Raw genomic sequence first — 19,233 nt, forward strand, 5'->3', positions numbered from 1 at the left:
TATATACATACTTCTGTACATGTTTGATTTGCTTTCTTGCTAAAAATGATGAGGTCCCTTCATGCATGCAAATTTATAATTCGTTTATGTGTTCAGTTCGTTTGAAATATTTAGGATTTATGTTATTTTTAAAAACTAGACATTTTTTAAAGAATAGTTTTCAAAAATATGCTTACCATGATAAAATATAATTTTATCTTACAGTTCCTTGGAGATTGTTTTGTTTGATTTGGTTTTGTTTCTTGCCAATGGCATCTCACAAGTGGAAAAATTTTAAATTACAGATATGTTTTACTCGAGCCTCCTATTGTTTGCTCACGCAGTGGTTGTTCTAAAAAATGTGTTTTTCATATTTCAAAATTGGCAGATGTCACATAAAAACCAGAATACTGGGGCAGCTGAATAGCTCAGTTGGTTAGAGCACGAGTTCTCAACAACAAGGTTGCCAGTTCAATTCCCGCATGGGATGGTGGGCTGTGCTCCCTGCAACTAAAGATTGAAAATGGTGACTGGACTTGGAGCTGAGCTGCACCCTCCACAACTAGAGTGAAGGACAACTCCCTGGAGAAACACACTGTTCCCCAGTATTCCCCAATTAAAACAAAAATGAAAACAAACCAGAATACCTTTTATTGAAAAATCAGAATATTTGACCACATTGACTCCATGCTCCCATTTGGCAACAATGGAATGGGTTCTCCCACCCCTCACCCCCAATCCCGTACACCACCCTGCGCAATCCCCTCATTGAATCTACTGCCAATTACCATTTATCACTGTGCTTATGGGATTGCTTTTATTTATGTCCAGCCCACTTCACTTATTTATGTTGACTGTCCTGTGGACATTTGAATTCTGGCAATGGTTTAGAGAAGGTGGCAAGAATCATCAGAAACTCTTCCCAAATTATAGGTTGGGAATATGATTGAGAGGTGGGAGAGTGGGGACACATGTAAGAAAGAAAAGTTCGTGGAATCAAACCAATAAATTATCTATCTTGCTAGTAAATGCCTCAGTCGAACAAAAGGTATACCTCAAAATGTAGTCGACATTCAGTAAGAAGAATTTTTTTCAGATCAGTGTCTTCAAAATGAAATACATTAAGGTAGAAGAGAAAAATAGTACAAAGCCCAGAGAAAGCTCAGCTCCAGGTATAGAGAACATCACTTTTCAATGAAGAGTCATGCAAATCTATGTAATTGAGATGAGAATTGAAACATTCCCAACTACTCAGAAGAAAGCACATTGTGAAAAGACAAAAATAGAATGAAGACAACCCAAGAACTAAACTCATCGTATGCATTTCCCAAGAAAACTCCACAGGAGTTCTCTAGACTTACAGAGACACTATTCCTACCATCTCTGATGATGGAGAACAACTTTTCTGTTCATAATTCTTGTCTTTTGTTGCTACTATCTTCTAAAGTATTGGAATCATCCTCATAAATAGTAACAGAGGTTGATTTTCCCAATCGTTCCTCATAAATTTCTTCATTCTTGGCAATTATCTTTTGCCTGTAAAGAAAGAGATGTATCACTATAGACTCAAAGGGTAGAAAGAGGTGTAGGATATTTAGGGAGAGAGAAATGTTGTTTCATTCCTTCATTGGGGGCAGTCTCACGCATTACTTGTAGTGGCTTTGAATTTAGTGAGATACAATATTTGGGTGACCAAATGCCCATATGAGGAATTTTCTACTAAATAATTACAATGAGTAAATTCCCTTTATTAAAGTATTGACCAAAGTTTATTTCAATGATTTAAGATGCATCTTCAGGTAACGGTATAATTTTTGACCTGAAGTTGTTTTCCACAGGAAACAAATGCAGCTGTATCTAAGGGTAAACCATTAACACCTAAACCCCTAAACTCTCAGGGGAGATAAATTTAAAAATAATCCCTAGTCACAAAACTGAATAAACTCAGAGATTCTCAGGCAAATCTCATGTCATTCTGCATAAAAACTAAGATGTAGATAGGTAAGGAAGGGGAGTCTAGACACATTCCCAGGTCCATTTCAAATGAACTGTCTGGCCTCAGCAGGTAAGTTCTGTGGCCAGGCTCAGAGTGACTATCTCCCTCCCATACGTGCCTGTACCTTGACTTCATTATGGAATACCTGGGTTCATTTTCACCTTTTCCTCACCCAAATTCCCTCCTACTTCCTAAAGGCAACTCAGCCATGTTTCTGTGAGCGGCATCATTCACACCTCAGATGAATGTTTTCTTCTGTCAGGAGCTGGATGGTGTATTTAAACTTCTCTTCAGATTCGGCAAACTTGGTCTGGAATGTTTTCTCCAGATTTCCAACCACAGCTTTCTGAAAGACGTATACATTTTAATAGCTACTTTTCCCACACCAGAACTATAGGGCCAAGCTGCACAGAGACCTGGATTCCTCCTCCCAACTTCCATCCCCACTCCAGCCAGGACTCACCTCTTTCTGGAGTTCCATCTGGGTGTGGTAGAGGGTTGTGTTAAGTGATTCTAGGACAATTGCTTGTGCATTCAGCTCTTGCTCTATGACCTGTGCAAGGAGAAATTGTTTCAGGACGTCATGATGATATCTACCCATTTATTCTCTTCTCCAGGGCACCTGGACTAGAATGTGAAGCATCAACTTTAGCTACTCCTTCTCTTGCACCATTCAGTCACTATGCCCTGTCCATTCTCCCTCCTCTATGTCTCGTCCATCTATACCTTCCTCGGCAGCCTCACTGTCACTGTGCCAGAGGCAGCCCTCACCAGAGCTCACGTGGGTTGTCACAACAGCGATCAATTATTCATTCATTAAACAATTATTTGTTAAATATCTACTATGGATTCCAACTGCACAACATTCTGGAAAAGGCAAAACTATAGAGACAGAAAAAGACCAGTGGTTGCCAGGGGTTGGGAGGGGAAGCAAAGGGTGCATAGGGAAACAGAGTAATTTTAGGGCAGAGAAAATATTCTGGATGATACTGCAAGGGTGACTATGTGGTATGATGCATCTGACAAAACCTATAGAACGTACAACACAAAGAGTGAACCCCCATGTAAACTATGGACTTTAGTTAAAAACGGTGTATTAATACGGGTTATCAACTCTAACAAATGTACCACACCATTGCAAGCTGTTAATAACAGAGGAAATTGTGTGTGTGGATGGGAAGTTTCTGTACTGTACTTTCTGCTTAATTTTTCCATAAACCTAACACTGCTCTAAAATTAGTCTGTTAATTAGGAAAAAAAACCCCAAAAACAGAACCCCACTACTGTATTAGGCACCAGGAATATTATGATGAACAAGACAAATATAATTCCTACTCTTTTGGGGAAACACTGTAGTGAGGGGAGATACAAACAAATTAAATAAAAGTAAATAAATAATTATAATAATAAATTGAAAACAAACCAAGGATACAGGTAGAGGATGCAGTGTAAGTGCAGGAAAGGGCTAAGTGTGGGATCTACTTTAGGTAGATCCTGGAGAGACTATAAAATTGAACCAGATTGGTTTCTGCTTGCGGGTGTCAGCCTCGTTTAACTTCCACATGTTCTAAGAGCTCTTCCCATGTAATAAGCATTCTCCCATGATGTATAACTGGAGAGGTACCATCACTTACTGCAACTGCATTGTGCAAAGCACTGTACCAAGTCATTTTTCATTTTTTTATTCATTAAAAAAAAATCAATTGCTATTTACTGAAAGTCTGTGATGTGCCAGACACTGTTCTAGAAATGGGATTAGCAGTAAATAAGATAGACAAAATCCCTGCCAACATTGAATTTAGCAGGTTAGATGGTTATGAGTCTATGAAGAAAAACAAAACAGGGAAAAGGAAGTGTCAGACCTTTTCTTGAGCCTTTAAATAGAGCATCCCCTGAGAAGGTGGCATTTGAGTGAAGACTGGAAGGAGGTAAGGAAGTTAGCAATGTGGCTATCTGGCAAAGAGCTTTCCAAGAAGAGAAAAAAATCAAGTGGACCCCAAAGTGTGAGCATCCTGGCCTGTTAAATAAACAACAAGAAGTCCACTGCCACTGGAGTGGTATGATGGAGGGGAAGAAATTGAAGGAGATGAAATAGGAGGAAAGAACCACCAGCATGGAGTAGGTGGAACAATCCCCAGGACCAATTCTGGACTGGGACTAGTTCATCTTCCCACCAGCCAGAGTAGAAAAACCCTTCCAATACACAGTATTGGGTAGAATTATAGCATCTCAGTAGGGAAAAATTAGCCCTAGACTAAATTCTGCCTAGCAAAGCTTAATAGCAAGGCTTGAAAAGATCAAACTATTTCCAAGTAACTGAATCCCAGAACAAAACTCAACAATATTTAAAGGAATGCAAAAATAATCAGCACCCAACAAGGTAAACTTCACAATGGCTGGCTCCAATTTAAAATAATTACCAGGGATTCAAACAAGCAAAAAAATGTGACCATAAAGGAGGAGCAAAATCAATGGATAGAAATGGAATTAGTAAACAAGCTCATTAAAGCAGTTATAATAATACACTGGATCTACCTTGCTCCAAAACCCTTTACTTCACTTTGTAGGACATTATAGTCTGCCCAACAATGGTGAAGCCCTGCCTGGGTTCTAGAAGATATCATTCCATGCTTTCGTAATGGCTGATCACTTCCCAAACATGTCCATTCTGGACCCAAATTAAATTCTCAGTGTAAGAACCATAAGACACTTTGTGGGTTTGAACCATTTCCCTTCAGGTGCATCCCACGTGGAGTTCCAGAAGAAAAGTGTTCATTGAGAATGCTATGGGGGTGAGGTACACTCAGAGTTTTAAGGAGAAGCTTGGCGTCACAGTTCCAAGGGGGGGCATTATTGTACTTTTCAGAGCTTAAAGGGAAGAATCTGGCATTTTACTATTCAACACTCTTTTGTGGTTTGAGCCTTACTAGAAATGGAAGGCATTTGACATTGAAGATCACACAGCATATTGCTCATATATTTGTTCAAATCTGGCTCTAGAAAGATACCAATGGCTTTCTTTTACAGGTAATTCTAAAATCCTATTTGGCTTATTGATTTCAGCAAACTCAGCATTAGGTCTTTCTTTTTTTTTTAACTGGTTTTGGGAAAATTATCACAGATTCCATTTTATTGAGAGTATATAATTTTACCGATGTATTTGTAAGATGCTAATTCCACAGGAATAATGAAAAAGCTTACCTCTTTGGTCTTTTTTAGTTCCTCTAACTGCAAGGTGTCCTTTTCATGTTGTTTCAGGAGCTCCTAAAAATAATTTTATTTGGAAAAGATCAGCACTTGGGTTCTCGTACTTCTTTCAAAAACTAAGAAAGCCAGAATAGGAATCAGAAATATAATATTTACCAAAGTTTAGATATTGATTTTATGAAGTACACATTATAAACTAATTACATAACATGTTGAAATTAAATAATGAAAAATCTCATTCATGTTCATCCTCAGTACATTGACAAATATTAAAATAAATTATGTTTTCGTCAAAGGCTTTTCTTGTTAGTATACAGATTTAATACTGCTAAATAGCCAATTCTCCACAGATTGAATTTATATTTAGTCAATTCCAGTCAAAATACCAGCAGGTTTTCTTGACAAGATAATTCTAAAATTTATATAGAAATGCAAAGGCTATGAAAGAGCCAAAATAATCTTGAAAAACAAGAGTGAAGTTAGAAGATTTTTACTCTGTGATTTCACATAGGCAAACAGTTGAATAGAACAGAATAGAGAGTCCATCTACTCTCCTCCCCAAATACAACAAAGACACCAAGGGAACTCTGTGGAGAAAGAAAAGTTTTTTTTAACAAATCATTCTGGAACAACTGGATATCCATATGGGAAAAAAAGAAGACCTATGTCCTCTATTTCCCTCCACACTCAAAAATTATTCAAAATGAATCATAGAATCATGAAAGCTAAAATTAAAAAGCTTTTTGAAAAGACTATCTTCCATAAAAATTAACCATAAAAATTGTCCTTGGAATAGGCAATAATTTGATAGAGAAGACACAAAAACTGTAACTATAAAAGCAAAAGTTTGATAGTTTGATTTTCACCCAAATTAAAAACTTCTGCACATCAAAAGACAATGTGAAAAAAGGAAAAGGTAAACCACAGGCTGTGAGAGAGAATTCAGAACACATATATCTGACAAATTGTATCATTGTATATAAAGTATTTCTACATATCAATAATAAAAAGATAAACAACCCAAGTTTTTAAAAAATGAAAAAAGACTTGAACTGACACTTCACAAAAGAAGACATAAGTATATATGGTCCAATAAGCATATGAAAAATTAACCAACATAATTTGTCACCAGGGAAACTAAAACCATAATGAAATAACACTTTATACTCACTGGAATAGTCAAAATTAAGACTGGCAATACTAACTGTAGTTGATGATATGCAGCAACTGGAATTCTCGTATATTTAAGATGCAAGAGCAAAATGGTCCAACTACTGTGGAAAGTGGCTTGGTAATTTCTTATGACGTTAAATCTATACTTACCCTAGATCTCAGTAATAGAACTCATAGGTATATACCCAAGAGAAATAAGAGCATATGTCTACAAAAATACTTGTATAGGGTGTTTACGGAAGCTTTATTTGTAAAAGGCCCCAAAATGGAAACAACTCAAATTTCCAAAACAGGAAAATTCTAAACATATTGTGCAATATTCCTACAAAGAAATATTACTGAGCAATAAAAAGGAAGAAATTACTGCTATCAACAACAAACGGATAAATTTCACAGGCATGACATTAGGGGGAAAGAAGCTATACACAAAAGAACATACACTATAGAATTCAAATTTCTATGAAGTTTAAAAGTAAATAAAATTAATCTACGGTGGTAGGAATCAAAAGAGTGGTTGTTTTGGGGTAAGTCTTTAGGGAGATCGGGCATAACTGGAAAGGAACACAAGAGTGCTTTCTGGGTTGAAATGTCCTAGATCTTGATTTGGGTATTGTTTACATGGATGTATACATTTGTCAAAACTCATCACTGTATATTTAATATTTGTGCATTTTGCTAAGTGTCACTTATACCAGAGAGAGACAGAGAGACAGAGAGAGAGGGCGCCCGATTTATAGTCAGATTTATAGTCAGTGTCACTAGAGGAAGAAGGCATGTGTGCAGATAATCAAATTTCTTCCCACTAGAGGAACTGCTACTTCTTATTCAGACATCTGAGCAAGCCAGACCCCAGAAGCATTGGACATACTGCAGAGCGTGCCCCATCTCCTCATTATTGTTTTGCTCAGTAATATAGTAGATGCCATAAAGGGGCTTTTATTGGTGAAATTAGTGGCTTTTCAATTGGCATGAGGGTTAGAAATGGGCTCTTAAAAATGGAATGTTCAAGATATCTAAAATATTTTAGAGTCACTCTCCACTTTGCATGAAATGGGCACAAGAATCCAACAAAGTCTATAGCTTGTGTACTTAGAGATGGGGGTCTAAGACTTGACCCCCAAATGGTCCTGTGTCCTGCACAGGAGGACCTCTGGTCGCCTGATGCTGACTACAGTGGTTACAGAATCCTACTTTTGTAATACCTTCACGTATACTTCTGGTAAATCTTTCATGAACCCGAAAGCTCAGCGAACTGGTGGTATAAGCGCTTAAACATGCTGATGAATGCATGTTCGTTTAGTAAATGTCCATATGTTTGGTCTGGGATCTGCTTTCATCATAACCTGGAATCTGTATCAAGCTTGTGGGGGAGTGACTACCCGGAGTAGCTAACCCTTACTAAGGTAGCTACTCTGCTTTATTAAGAGTTGTACATGACCACATTTGCTTAGTTTAATTTGCAACAATACCCTTTCTCTTCCGCTGTAGTCAAGGATGAGAAGGACATTCAGAGTCTGAGATTTTGGCCAAATAGGGAATTTCAATTTCTGTACATGTTTCACATTCTTTTATTTTCTGTTAATTACAATTTTCATTCCAATAACCCCGTGTTAAGACTTTCTAGATAATGGACAGCAAGATTGTCAGTCTACTTGCATATATGGGGAAAGGGGAAATATGCCAGAAGGACAAAATCTCCTCTAATGACAGAGGCACACTTGGGAACCAAATGTCCCATTTCGACCTGACATTCAACCACTGATGTGCGTTGGGCTGAGTTACCTCTTTCTCTCGATTGAAGTTCTCCAAGGCAGCACTGTAGGAGTCATTTATTCTCTTCTTTTCTTCTTCTGACTTTAATTCAAACCTTTTTGTCATCTGATTTTCTGTGGAAGTGAGAAGAGATCACATGTATGTGTATATGTGGGAAAAAGATGCAGAGAGAAAACCAGAATATCTGAAGATAACAGAAAGCCCAGACTGGGTGACACGAAAGGTCCTTTCAGTCTGGTGTTCGGCCTGGAGGTGCTTGCGAGTGAGGTGAGCTCCGTGGTGACTCCGTCACAGCAGCCCTATGGGATTGACCTCTAAGGTCTTCGCTACTTTTTGCGTAGTTTATTTTGGATCTGTTGCTTATTATTTTGTTTATTCCCTCTGCTGAAGTAACCACTACGCTTTCTTGAAAATCCTTGTCTTAAAATACAGCTCTTGGCTAAGGTGACTTTTCTAGCAATACAATTCATTCTGTACTTAGCCCTGGGTAGAGGTAGGCTTAAACAATTTTTTTTGGGGGGGAGGTGGAGGGCAGGGGAACTTGCCAGCAGAGACCCAGTACTAAACGGGTGGAAGGAGGGGTGAGGCGCTAACACCAGTTTCTTGGTGCTGAGTATGGATAAGGAGGCAACTCCTGGGCTCACAGGATAAGTCTAGACTGAGCTACATTCTGAGCAGCTAACTTCTGCTTTTCCAAAACTGGTTGTTCCATCTTTAGACTCTGACAACATGGATGAGTGTAGTATGAGTAGCTAGGAGTCTGGGAGATGACCTGGGCTATGCTAAACCGGGATTCTATGTAGAGCCCCACACAGGAGCAGCTCGTGTTCCACCCCCCAGCCTTAGCGCCAGGGTCTTCATGCTGCTACCTTCTAGCAGTCCAGCATTCCCACCGAGGTGGGAACGGCCTAAAGGATTAACTTTTCCAGGGGCATCTGCATTTAAATGAGTAATTTGTTAAAAATCAACTAAATCTGATATGAATTGGGTTGGGGTAGGATGTGGCATAGGTTTGTAGAGGCCCCACTCCTACCTCAGCCAATCCTCTAGGTCAGGGAGCAGAGTCTCCATAAATTCCTCTCTCCTTTTTCTGCTATTGAAGATGCTCAGGGGGAGTCGGAGGCTCACCTACAGAGCACTTCGTATGATCCAGCACTGTGCTAAGTGTTGGAAATATTAAAGGTATATAACAGAATGTATCAAATTATGTTGTACACTTTAAACTTACTCAATATTATATGTCAATTATACCTGAATTAAAAAATAGATCAAACATGGCTTCCTCTGGGGGTGGTGGGAATATAGAGGCTTGCAGTAAAACAGATTTAGTTGCTCCACCCTCAAGAACTGAATATTTGAAACTCTAATTCAAGGACTTTTTTTTCTGGAACTTTGGGGTCACCTGCATCCAGATGACAAGTCTACATTCCTACACATGTCCCAAAGCTCGTTCCTGCCTATGATGGCCAAACTTGGCACCAGTGAGTTTTGGTAGAGGCAGGCTTAGAATCTCAGGTGGTAGAACTTCATAAAAGACTCCATTCTTGCTGTCACTTTCTTAAAAATACCAGGCACCAGCCATGTGGCTCATCACCCTGAGTGAAAGCAAGCTGCCTTCCTTGAGTTGAGACCAAGCTTAAGGACAGCCTTTTGGTGCATCTGTCCTCAGGAATTCAGAAGTTTCTGTACTCACTTTGGTGTAGCAGGATCTTTTCCCGCTCCAGCTGCTCATTCTTCTCCCATTCTGCCTTCTTCTTTGACCACTTATCTTCCATTTCATCATAAATGCTGTCCTGTGGAGGCACAAAGGCATCACGAAGTAAAAGGGTCCTGAAAGAGGCTGCGCACAGCCCAAGGCATAGCACTGGGCCCTTTGCAGCTCCCATCACCTGAGATCCTGGCCGAGGGGCCCCATTTGGGGGACTGCTGGAAGTACATTCCAGCTTAGCCATCCTGAAAGCCTGAAGAACCTAAAAGTCAGTCTCTGTACAGGGTTTGCCCACTGGAATGGAGCTTCCTTTGGAGACAGTAGGGTTCCCCATGTTGAAGATTCACGTCAGCTCCCTCTAAATCATGAATCATTTATAAATAGCACGTGAAGAAAGAAGGGAAATGTCTAGTAGCTAATTTGAACACTTAGAAAACAATAGGATGTTTTCAGAGTGCCCATTCCCCACAGCAAATCTAACTTCCTTTGTGGTTGAGGTTAAATAAGCCTAAAGAAGATGCCAGCCCTTATTGGTTGGCTCAGACTTCATGAGGGTGGGACCGCAGGAGGGAGCAGGCCCAGGACCCGGATGCTGTCACTAACGTCTCAGAAGCCTGACTCCTTTCCTTGTCAGGTTAGCTGCAGAATTCACACTGGGCCTGGGCATCAGAGCTCCTTTGCAATTATTGGTGGCCATTTAAATAGAGGTTCTCTCGGGGCCGGCCGGTGGCTCAGGCGGTTGGAGCTCCGTGCTCTTAACTCCGAATGCTGCTGGTTCGATTCCCACATGGGCCAGTGGGCTCTCAACCACAAGGTTGCCAGTTCAATTCCTCGAGTCCCGCAAGGGATGGTGGGCTCTGCCCCCTGCAACTAAGATTGTACACAGCACCTTGAGCTGAGCTGCCTCCCGGATGGCTCAGTTGTTGGTTGGAGCACAGGCTCTCAACCACAAGGTTGCCAGTTCAATTCCTCGACTCCCGCAAGGGATGGTGGGCAGCGCCCCCTGCAACTAAAATTGAACACGGCACCTTGAGCTGAGCTGCTGCTGAGCTCCCGGATGGCTCAGTTGGTTGGAGCGCATCCTCTCAACCACAAGGTTGCCGGTTCGACTCCCCCAAGGGATGGTGGGCTGTGCCCCCTGCAACTAGAAAACGGCAACTGGACCTGGAGCTGAGCTGCGCCCTCCACAACTAAGACTGAAAGAACAACAACTTGAAGCTGAACAGAACCCTCCACAACTAAGATTGAAAGGACAGCAACTTGACTTGGAGAAAAAGTCCTGGAAGTGCACACTGTTCCCCAATAAAGTCCTGTTCCCCTTCCCCAATAAAATCTTAAAAATATATATATATTTAAAAAAATAATAATAATAAATAAATAGAGGTTCTCTCTCATCGTTTTCATGACTAGTGAGTGGGCAGCTGTGTTTCTATAGAGGTCAAACTCTCCGGAGAGGCCCAGATTGAAGCAAACACAAAGTATACCTAGGAAACTGGGGCAGCTAACCTGCTCATCGACCTGACACTTCTCTTGGACTCTGCTCTACGATGTTTTTTCCTGACTGTATCAAGGTACATTCTTGAAAAATGAGTTTTGGATACAAGCTCAAAACTAAAACTGTGAGTGGTAAATCAAATTTCAGAGGCGGTGCTGGCGCTTCACTTGGTTTCCTCTTTCGATAGGGTGATCAACTGGCCTTGTTTGCATGGGACTCAGTTGTTTCCTGGGACTCCAGACTTGCAGTGCTAAATTCCAAAAGTCCTGGGCAAACCTGGTCACCCTAGGATGAAGGTTTCTCCCTCAGCCCTTCCCTGTCTACACCCATCTCCCTCTCTCTCATCTCTCAGGAAGAACTCCTACCCTAAATTTGTGTCTCTGGACCTCCATCCAATTAGCTGATTAAATGAATGGGATATGTTCTGAGATGGCTAGAGCACTCCCACGTTCTGCTTGTGGGAGTAGTGAGTGCAGAGTGATACAGGTCTTTCTGGACGGCAATTTGGTCAAATGTATCAAAGACCTTTACAGTGGTTATTCCTTTTGACCTAGCACTCTACTAAAATCCAAGATGTCACAAAGTACAAATATTAACAGTAGTTGTCCTGGGGTGGTGATTCTTTCTTTTTGTTGTTGCCGTTGTTGGTTTTGTATTTCCATTTTTTTTAAATACAATGAGCAGGTATTAATTTTGTAATCACAAACATTTTTCAATGGGCTTCTTTAGGGTCTGGGTGACTGATTTATCATTCATGAAAGCTATCATAGTTCACAGGTTCACTCTTCTTCCCGGGCGCAGTTAGTGCCACTTAGGTCCAAGAACGCTATTCGGAATCTCAGGAAATTATTTTCTGGGCCAGAGCTCTAGATTCATCCCAACATTATCAGCCAGGAATGAGCTTTGCTTCTCTTACTCGCATAAACCACCAAGGAACTCTGAATCTCACCTGATACGTATGAAACACATTCTTCAAATACTTATATTCCTTTTCCATTTCCTCTGGACAAAAGGAAAACAGGGTATCATTATTGCTCTGAAATGCACATTTTCAAATTCAAATGTGAGGTCTCCTGCACACCTTCCCTACCTCAAACTCATCCCCTAGGTGGTGAAACCATGGTGTGCCTCAGAAATCACTCTGAAAGCTTATTAGAAACTCAGATACCTGGACCCTACAGAATCGAGCTCAGAGGAGAAGCCAGGTCTTTGTTGATAATATGCTTCTCAGGCAATTCTCATGAGAATTAATCTGAACAAGTCTGAGAACGAATTCCCAGGGTAAACCTGCATCTTTGGAAGAAGAGGACCAAAACTTTGCAGCATGCACCTGCCTCACTCTTTTTAAAATAACATTTTGTAGTGTACATTGATTTTGAATATAATACACATTCTCTTTAAAAAGCTAGGGAATCAGCAAGGTATAAATTGCACCTTTTAAAAGTGCAAGGCAAAAGAAAGGGAAAACATTATAGAATTCCTCCTCTCTGTGGAGATTAGTCTATAAACTCGGAACTCTGAAGAAGACGCACTTTCGTCTTCTCCAAAGCAGCATAAACAATGGGAAAAATGGCCAACACAACCCTTCTGAATTATAAGGTCACACAAATCATCGAATGTCAGATTTAGTGAAACACCATCATTTTGCAGGAGGAAACTTGCTGAATTAGAATAGTATTATATTTGTAGAACTTTAAAAAATGATTTTACATTCTTATCATTCTGATAAAGGCAGATGAGGAAATTGAGACGTAGGATTAAGGGACTTGCTCCCAAAACTTGTTTGCAGGAAGGTTTGGGTGCAGGAAGGACTTTGGTAGACATGGCTTCCCTCTTTCCAGTTTCATTCTCAATCACTCCCTCTCCCTGAGCTTTAGGAGGAAACCTTTAAAGTCTAGCTATTACCCATCCATGGACATGAGAGTTTCTCCCGCCCCTTCACCATGGTCATTCTTCCGGGTCCGAACGTACCTAGCTTTTCCTGGGCAGCCAACTTCTCTGCCTCTAAGGCTGCTTTGTATTTGTTCTCCAACTCAGTGAGCTCTGCTGCATGAGCCTCTTTGAGCTCCCTTTGGGATCCCAAGAGAAAGCCACAATCATCAGTGAAAAGAAATCCAAAGCTGAGCTGTTACATTCACCTGATCCCACCTCTCCTCCCTCACACAGGAAGCCAATGGGCAGGCTGTGGGGCCCTCATTTCCTCATGCATTCTCCTGGCATCTACCCAGAGAAGGGGGAAAGGAGTCTTATTTTCACCAATTACTATTTTGAATGGAGCCAGTGGGTGCCATAGACACCCCCTAACAGCACGGTCTTTGCTTACAGCTCTCTTGGGAAACTATGGACTGCATTAGCTCCCAGCATAATTTTAGAGTCCAAGGTCTCTCCAGGCTCTATTCCAGTGTTCAAGATGAATGTTAAAATGAAAGGCTCTATGATCTGTCAAGCCAAAAAAAGAAGACATAGAGGAACCTTAAATGCGTATTAGTAAGTGAGCAAAGTCAATCTGAAAAGCTGTGGCCTGTATGATTCCAGCTATATGGCATTCTGAAAAAGGAAATACTATGGAGACACTCAAAGAGCAGTGGTTGCCAGGGGTTATGGGGGAGAAAGGGATAAATAGGCAGACCACAGAAGATTTTAGGGCAGTGAAATTATTTTGTATGACATTATAATGGTAGATACATGTCATTATACATTTGTCAAAACCCACAGAATGTTTTGACAATACCAAGAGTGAACCCTAATGTGGACTTTGGGTGACAATGATGTGTCAATGCGGGTTCATCGATTGTAACAAATGCACCATGGTGGTGCGGGATGTTAATAATGGCGTAGGTTGTGTGAGTGTGGGGCCAGGGGGTGTACGGGAATTCTCTGTACTTTACTCTCTATTTCACTGTGAACCTAAAACTAGTCTAAAAAACTCGTTTATTATAAAATAAGTTAATTAATTCACTATTCTAAAATAAATACGTTAATTAATTAATTAAAATTTTGTTTTTTAAAAAAGCAAGTTTATGACTCAGTTAGGAGGACTTCTCTCCATCTGGGCTTATGAGGCCGCTCTGGTGTCCAGCAGGTGGTGCAAAGAGGATTTTGTGGGTTTCTTCACCCACACAGACAACACATCTCCTTTTACCTCTCCTTGGTTTGTCTCTGTGGCTCTGGCTCCTGAAAGCATACCTGTTCTTGTTTTCAAAGTTCTGCTGCATCTCAGCACAGCGGAGATTCATTTCATTGGAGAGCTGGAAATGGGGCCAGCATTAGCAACACAAGATTAAGGACCCCGCTCCCCCTCCAATCTGCAACTTCTGAGAAGTCTTCCCATTGAGAGGGTACACCCACTCCGCATGCCTCTCCATGATTACTGAGGGAACAGAACAATTCTTGCCTTGCTCTGTGTTGTTTGGTGGGTAATCAGTTCATAATGTTGCTGCACAGAAACCATCTCTGTCACAACATGGTTTTGTGAGCAGGTCTGGTCTCCTCCACTGGCCTGTAACCTCTTTGTAAGAGCATGGCCTTTGGATTTTCACATATGTAATTCAACTGAACAATCGTTTCTTGGCCTAGAAGAGCCAACGAGGCCTAAGCCTCAGACTCTGCCTTCAATGAACTTAAAACCCACTGTTAATAAATGCTTGTTGGGGGGTGGGGGGTGGGAGATGAGGGTAAGGGGGATCGAATATATGGTGATGGAAGGAGAACTGACTCTGGGTGATGAACACACAATGGGATTTATAGATGATGTAATACAGAATTGTACACCTGAAATCTATGTAATTTTACTAACAATTGTCACCCCAATAAATTTAATAAAATAAAATTTAAAAATAAATAAATAAATAAATAAATAAATAAATAAATAAATCCTTGTTGGCAGAATGGTTTGTTCAGCAGGCAGGATTTGCTCACTTCCAGGTACCCTCCATTCGAACACATCAGATCCTCTGGTCAGTGTCTCAGGAAGAATGGACTCTTCCAAACCAGTGAGCACCCACTGCCAGCTGAGACAAGGATTCAGGGCTTGTTCTTGTCCCTCTCTGACTAAATACTGGCACCAGCACTCCTCCCTTCCACAGGGTCACACAACAATTTGTGATGTTCACAGGTGGGAGAATTTTAAGGGTCACCATCTTAGGTCCCTCCCTAGAATAATCTCTAACTATATCTTCAGCAGGGCTGATGTTTCAGTGACTGAAAATGTACATTTTGCCCAATAATACAGCACTGATCAGATAAGTGATCTTAAGACAATTATTTAACTTCCTCCATTTCCTTTCTGTAGGAGGAAACCATAAACCTGGCAGGACTTGCAGATAAATATAGTAATAAATCAGTAGTAAGAGAGGGCTTAGTCTGAGTCATAAGCCAGGTGGTGCAAAGAGGATATCCCTTGTAGGAGTCAGAAGCATCTGGAGTATATCAGAGGGCTTGGAAATCACCTTTCACAACTGGGTTTCAATAACAACAGGCAAGTGTGTGTGTGTGTGTGTGTGTGTGTGTGTGTGTGTGTGTGTGTGGTTGGGGGGAGGGGCATGGAGTGGGGAGATGTTTCTGATTATGACTCTGGCTTATCACTCCAACCGAGGCCACCAGGCACACCTGTTCCAGGTGGGGAAGAAGAGACTATGATAAAACAGATGGTAAAATTTAAAGGAGGTGTCTCCCAAATCCCCAGGAAACAGAGTGCAATTGACCTCAGCAGAAACTGAAGTGAAGGCTTTGGTAGTTTTGACAACAACAGGAAGTGAGCACTGGAGGCTCCCGGGTAATTGTTGAGCAACAGTGGAAGCGCTGACCGTGCTGGTGCCCTAAGCAAGAGCCTCTGTAACCTCTGAAACTTAACTGTCCACGAAGGCCTCTGCAGACCCCGTGGGAAATTGCCGGTGCCCCCTGGTGTGGAGAGGACGTTGGCATTGAATGTACCGGAGGCACCGTGAGAACTCACAGAATATAAGAGGCCTTGAGGAGGGACTTGAGTTCTTGCAATTATGGATGAGGACCGAGACAGAAAAATTACTGGGTGACTACGGTGCTATCTCCAGAGCTGTCACCAGGACAACATGGCTCTCCTGAGTCAAGTGGTTGGCATCATGCCTGGCACATAGCGGGTGATCTGAAAATATTGGTCTTTTCTCTATCCAGAGATGTTGGCTAACTCAAGGGGTCACTCACCAATTTTTCGACAGACTGGTGGTCTCTGTTCATTTGTTCTATTATCACCATCAGCTCTGAGATCTGTTCTTCTAGATCAATAATGATATCAGTCCTATGGGATAAGTAATTCTTTAATCGCCTGCAGAGCTTCCATTTTGTGCCAGTGAGGTCCTTCCCTGAGCATGACTGACTTGGGCCTGGTCAGAGCCAGACCATGTCCTGCACCTGCTCCACCGTCACTGGGGTGGGAGTGTTGGGGTAGAAGTGTGGTCTGGGAGAAGGAATTTGGAAGTAGGATGGTTGGCCCTCAGACATGGTAAGCTAGCCAGAAGTGAGATGGAGTGGTTTGGTGGCCTATGGATAGAAGGGAAAGAGGAATATGTCAGAAATCTACTAAGGTTTCACCTGGATTTGGTAATGATAGTTGAAATGGGGGAGGGAAAAGTTTAAAAAATTAGGGAATGAGAAGATGGGGGCATAGGATTGATGCTGACAGTGAATCATAGGCAAGCTATGGTCCAGAACTGGATGAGGAGGGGATTTAAGAGAGTGGCTTTCAGAATTGATAAAAGTTTTCTGGTTTTGGGGCCTGGGGTCTCCACAATGTCTATAAGATTATTTGGCTCTATGTAGTTGAGCTGGAGTAGACAGGGTGGCAGGAAGCGCTGTGAGCAGTGCAGTAGAGAAGAGGTCCTTGACTCGGGAAGATGAGAAAACAAAAGCATGTAGGAGAAAGCATCAAGGTATGAGAAAGAAGAAACGGTGTGAGAAAGTTGAACAATAGGAACTCCCATCTTTTGAACATGATCTTCAGTATAAACAATACTCACAGCTACTCACAGGGAATAAAACAAACATGTGCTATTCTGTTTTATGATGCTACAACTGGTGACAACTTTCTTAAGAGGCCAACAGGTAGCTGAGGATGCTGGCTTGACTGTGGGTACACAGCGCATCTCCTCCTGCAGAGGGTTGTGAGGGAGCAGAGCGAACAAAACAGGGCCTGAGTGTTCCCACTGGAGGGAAGACGGGGACTGGCGTCTGGTTTCTCAGGGCGACTCCATGCGTGGAGTGGATTAACTCAACCATGGGCTTATGTGTCCTTCAGCCTCATTTCCAGTCTGAATCTCTTCCTAAATGAAACCACTGCTAACAGTTTGGTTGTATCCTGTCTGTACATTTACAACTAGGTAGGTGATGTGTGCGTTTTCTGTTGTTATTGTTGATCTTTTAGATTTCTGTCCTGGAAAAATAATTTTCACAGCAATTTAAAGCCCAAGCAAGAGACACTCATTGGGAAACCACTGCAATAGTGCAGGCAGGAAGTAACAGATGGGGAAGGAGAAGATATGAATGAGAGATTCGGGAGGTGAATGAAAAGGAGGTGGGGGCTGCCTTTACATGGCATTGGAGGACAGAGTGGGTGGGATTTGAATGACAGAGAGGATGACCGTGTGTTTAACTGGGATAGAGTCAGGCCAGTATCTTCCATGCTGTATCTCTCAGAGGAATGGACTAAGTGGTACCTTTGGACAAAATGGAAAAGAGATGCATACTTGGGCCTACCAGAAACCTGACTTTACTTTTAGTTCCCACCTTCCAAATTTGGACTATTTTATGACTATTTCATCTGTTCATTACTTCCAGGAACAAGTGCTCTCCTTTAGTACGAATTACGTTACACCTAATTATTTTCCTGATCAGCGGCTCGACTTGATCTTCTTCCTGCCTAGAAGGGGATTGGAGCAAGATGGTGGGCGTGAGAGAAGCAGGCACAGGGCTGAGGCAGGAAGTAATCTTGCAACACCTCCAGAACGATGCCCAGTCGTGTAGACTGGGCACAAACGTTAGGGCTTGTCCTTGAAGCCAGGCCCAGCCAGGCAAAGATAGGTCTGAGGAGCTGGATGTTGGTCCAAATACATTACCTGGAAAATTTGATTTTGTCCGTGATCTCTGATTTCTTTTTCCTCTCAAACATCTCATCTCCCAAGGTGACAGAAATCTGCTCCCTATTCTGAATGAGGCGAAAGCCAGGCGACACGTTGATCACTTCCTAGACACCAAGGTGTAAGATAAGATACTATTGCAGGCTTGGAGTGCTGCGATCCCTCCCAATCTTCTACTAGTGCCCTACTCACATCTATAAACAAAGACATGAGATGGGAGCCCAAGTCCTTCCCTTGCCCTCCCCCAGTTCCCAGTCACCCAGGGATATCCGGCCCAGATTTCTCTCCTGAGATTCAGCTTCAAGACTCAGTTGGGTCCTGGATGTCCCCATAGGCCTTTCAAGCTGAACATTTGCAAAACCTAACCATTGCCACCCACTCTATACTCTGCGTCCCAGCCCCGCTTCTCCTCTGCCTTCTCCATCGTGGCCAGAAGCCAGGAGTCAGCCGAGCATTGTGGAAATCACTCAGGTTTTGGCATTAGACAGTCCTGAGTTTAAATCCCGGCTCTGCCACCCCCATAGTTACTCAACATCTCTGCCTCAGTTTCCTCATCAGAAAATAAGGATAGTAACTCTTCCTCAAAGGGATTTTGTGAGGAAAAGACAAAATAAATATGGGAAAACGTTAGCATAGTTGCACAGAAACAAAACAAAACAAAATAATCCCAAAACAGTTTAGTTAGTTCTTCCTCCGTGTGGGGGCAGAGCCCCAGAAAGCAGTTTCCAGGCTCTCGGCCTCACATAGACAGGTGCCTGGCTCAGGTAGTAAATGGCCATCAACTGTGATTGCA

General features: G+C 41.9%; 1 protein-coding gene across 4 annotated transcripts in view; it reads right to left on the reverse strand.

Moving 5' to 3' along the window:
- The window catches only part of FLACC1 (flagellum associated containing coiled-coil domains 1), a 38,734-nt gene that overhangs the window by 7,683 nt on the left and 11,818 nt on the right, over positions 1 to 19,233 (reverse strand). For 3 of the 4 annotated variants that reach the window (XM_019726800.3, XM_019726799.3, XM_019726798.3), the window contains 11 exons: positions 18,420 to 18,547; positions 16,513 to 16,606; positions 14,518 to 14,579; positions 13,303 to 13,400; positions 12,281 to 12,333; positions 9,822 to 9,921; positions 8,138 to 8,241; positions 5,177 to 5,239; positions 2,439 to 2,528; positions 2,212 to 2,321; positions 60 to 1,515 (listed from right to left, as the gene is read on the reverse strand). In XM_019726800.3, coding sequence (XP_019582359.3) covers positions 1,389 to 1,515; positions 2,212 to 2,321; positions 2,439 to 2,528; positions 5,177 to 5,239; positions 8,138 to 8,241; positions 9,822 to 9,921; positions 12,281 to 12,333; positions 13,303 to 13,400; positions 14,518 to 14,579; positions 16,513 to 16,606; positions 18,420 to 18,547 — 1,029 coding nt within the window. In that variant the 3' untranslated portion in view covers positions 60 to 1,388. Of the gene's footprint in view, positions 1 to 59; positions 1,516 to 2,211; positions 2,322 to 2,438; positions 2,529 to 5,176; positions 5,240 to 8,137; positions 8,242 to 9,821; positions 9,922 to 12,280; positions 12,334 to 13,302; positions 13,401 to 14,517; positions 14,580 to 16,512; positions 16,607 to 18,419; positions 18,548 to 19,233 lie in introns of those variants that run through there. The other variant, XM_074340003.2, reaches the window with a different exon arrangement.

This window comes from Rhinolophus sinicus, chromosome 17, assembly GCF_057876585.1.
Source record: "Rhinolophus sinicus isolate RSI-liver-muscle chromosome 17, RSI-T2T, whole genome shotgun sequence".
NCBI lineage: Eukaryota > Metazoa > Chordata > Mammalia > Chiroptera > Rhinolophidae > Rhinolophus > Rhinolophus sinicus.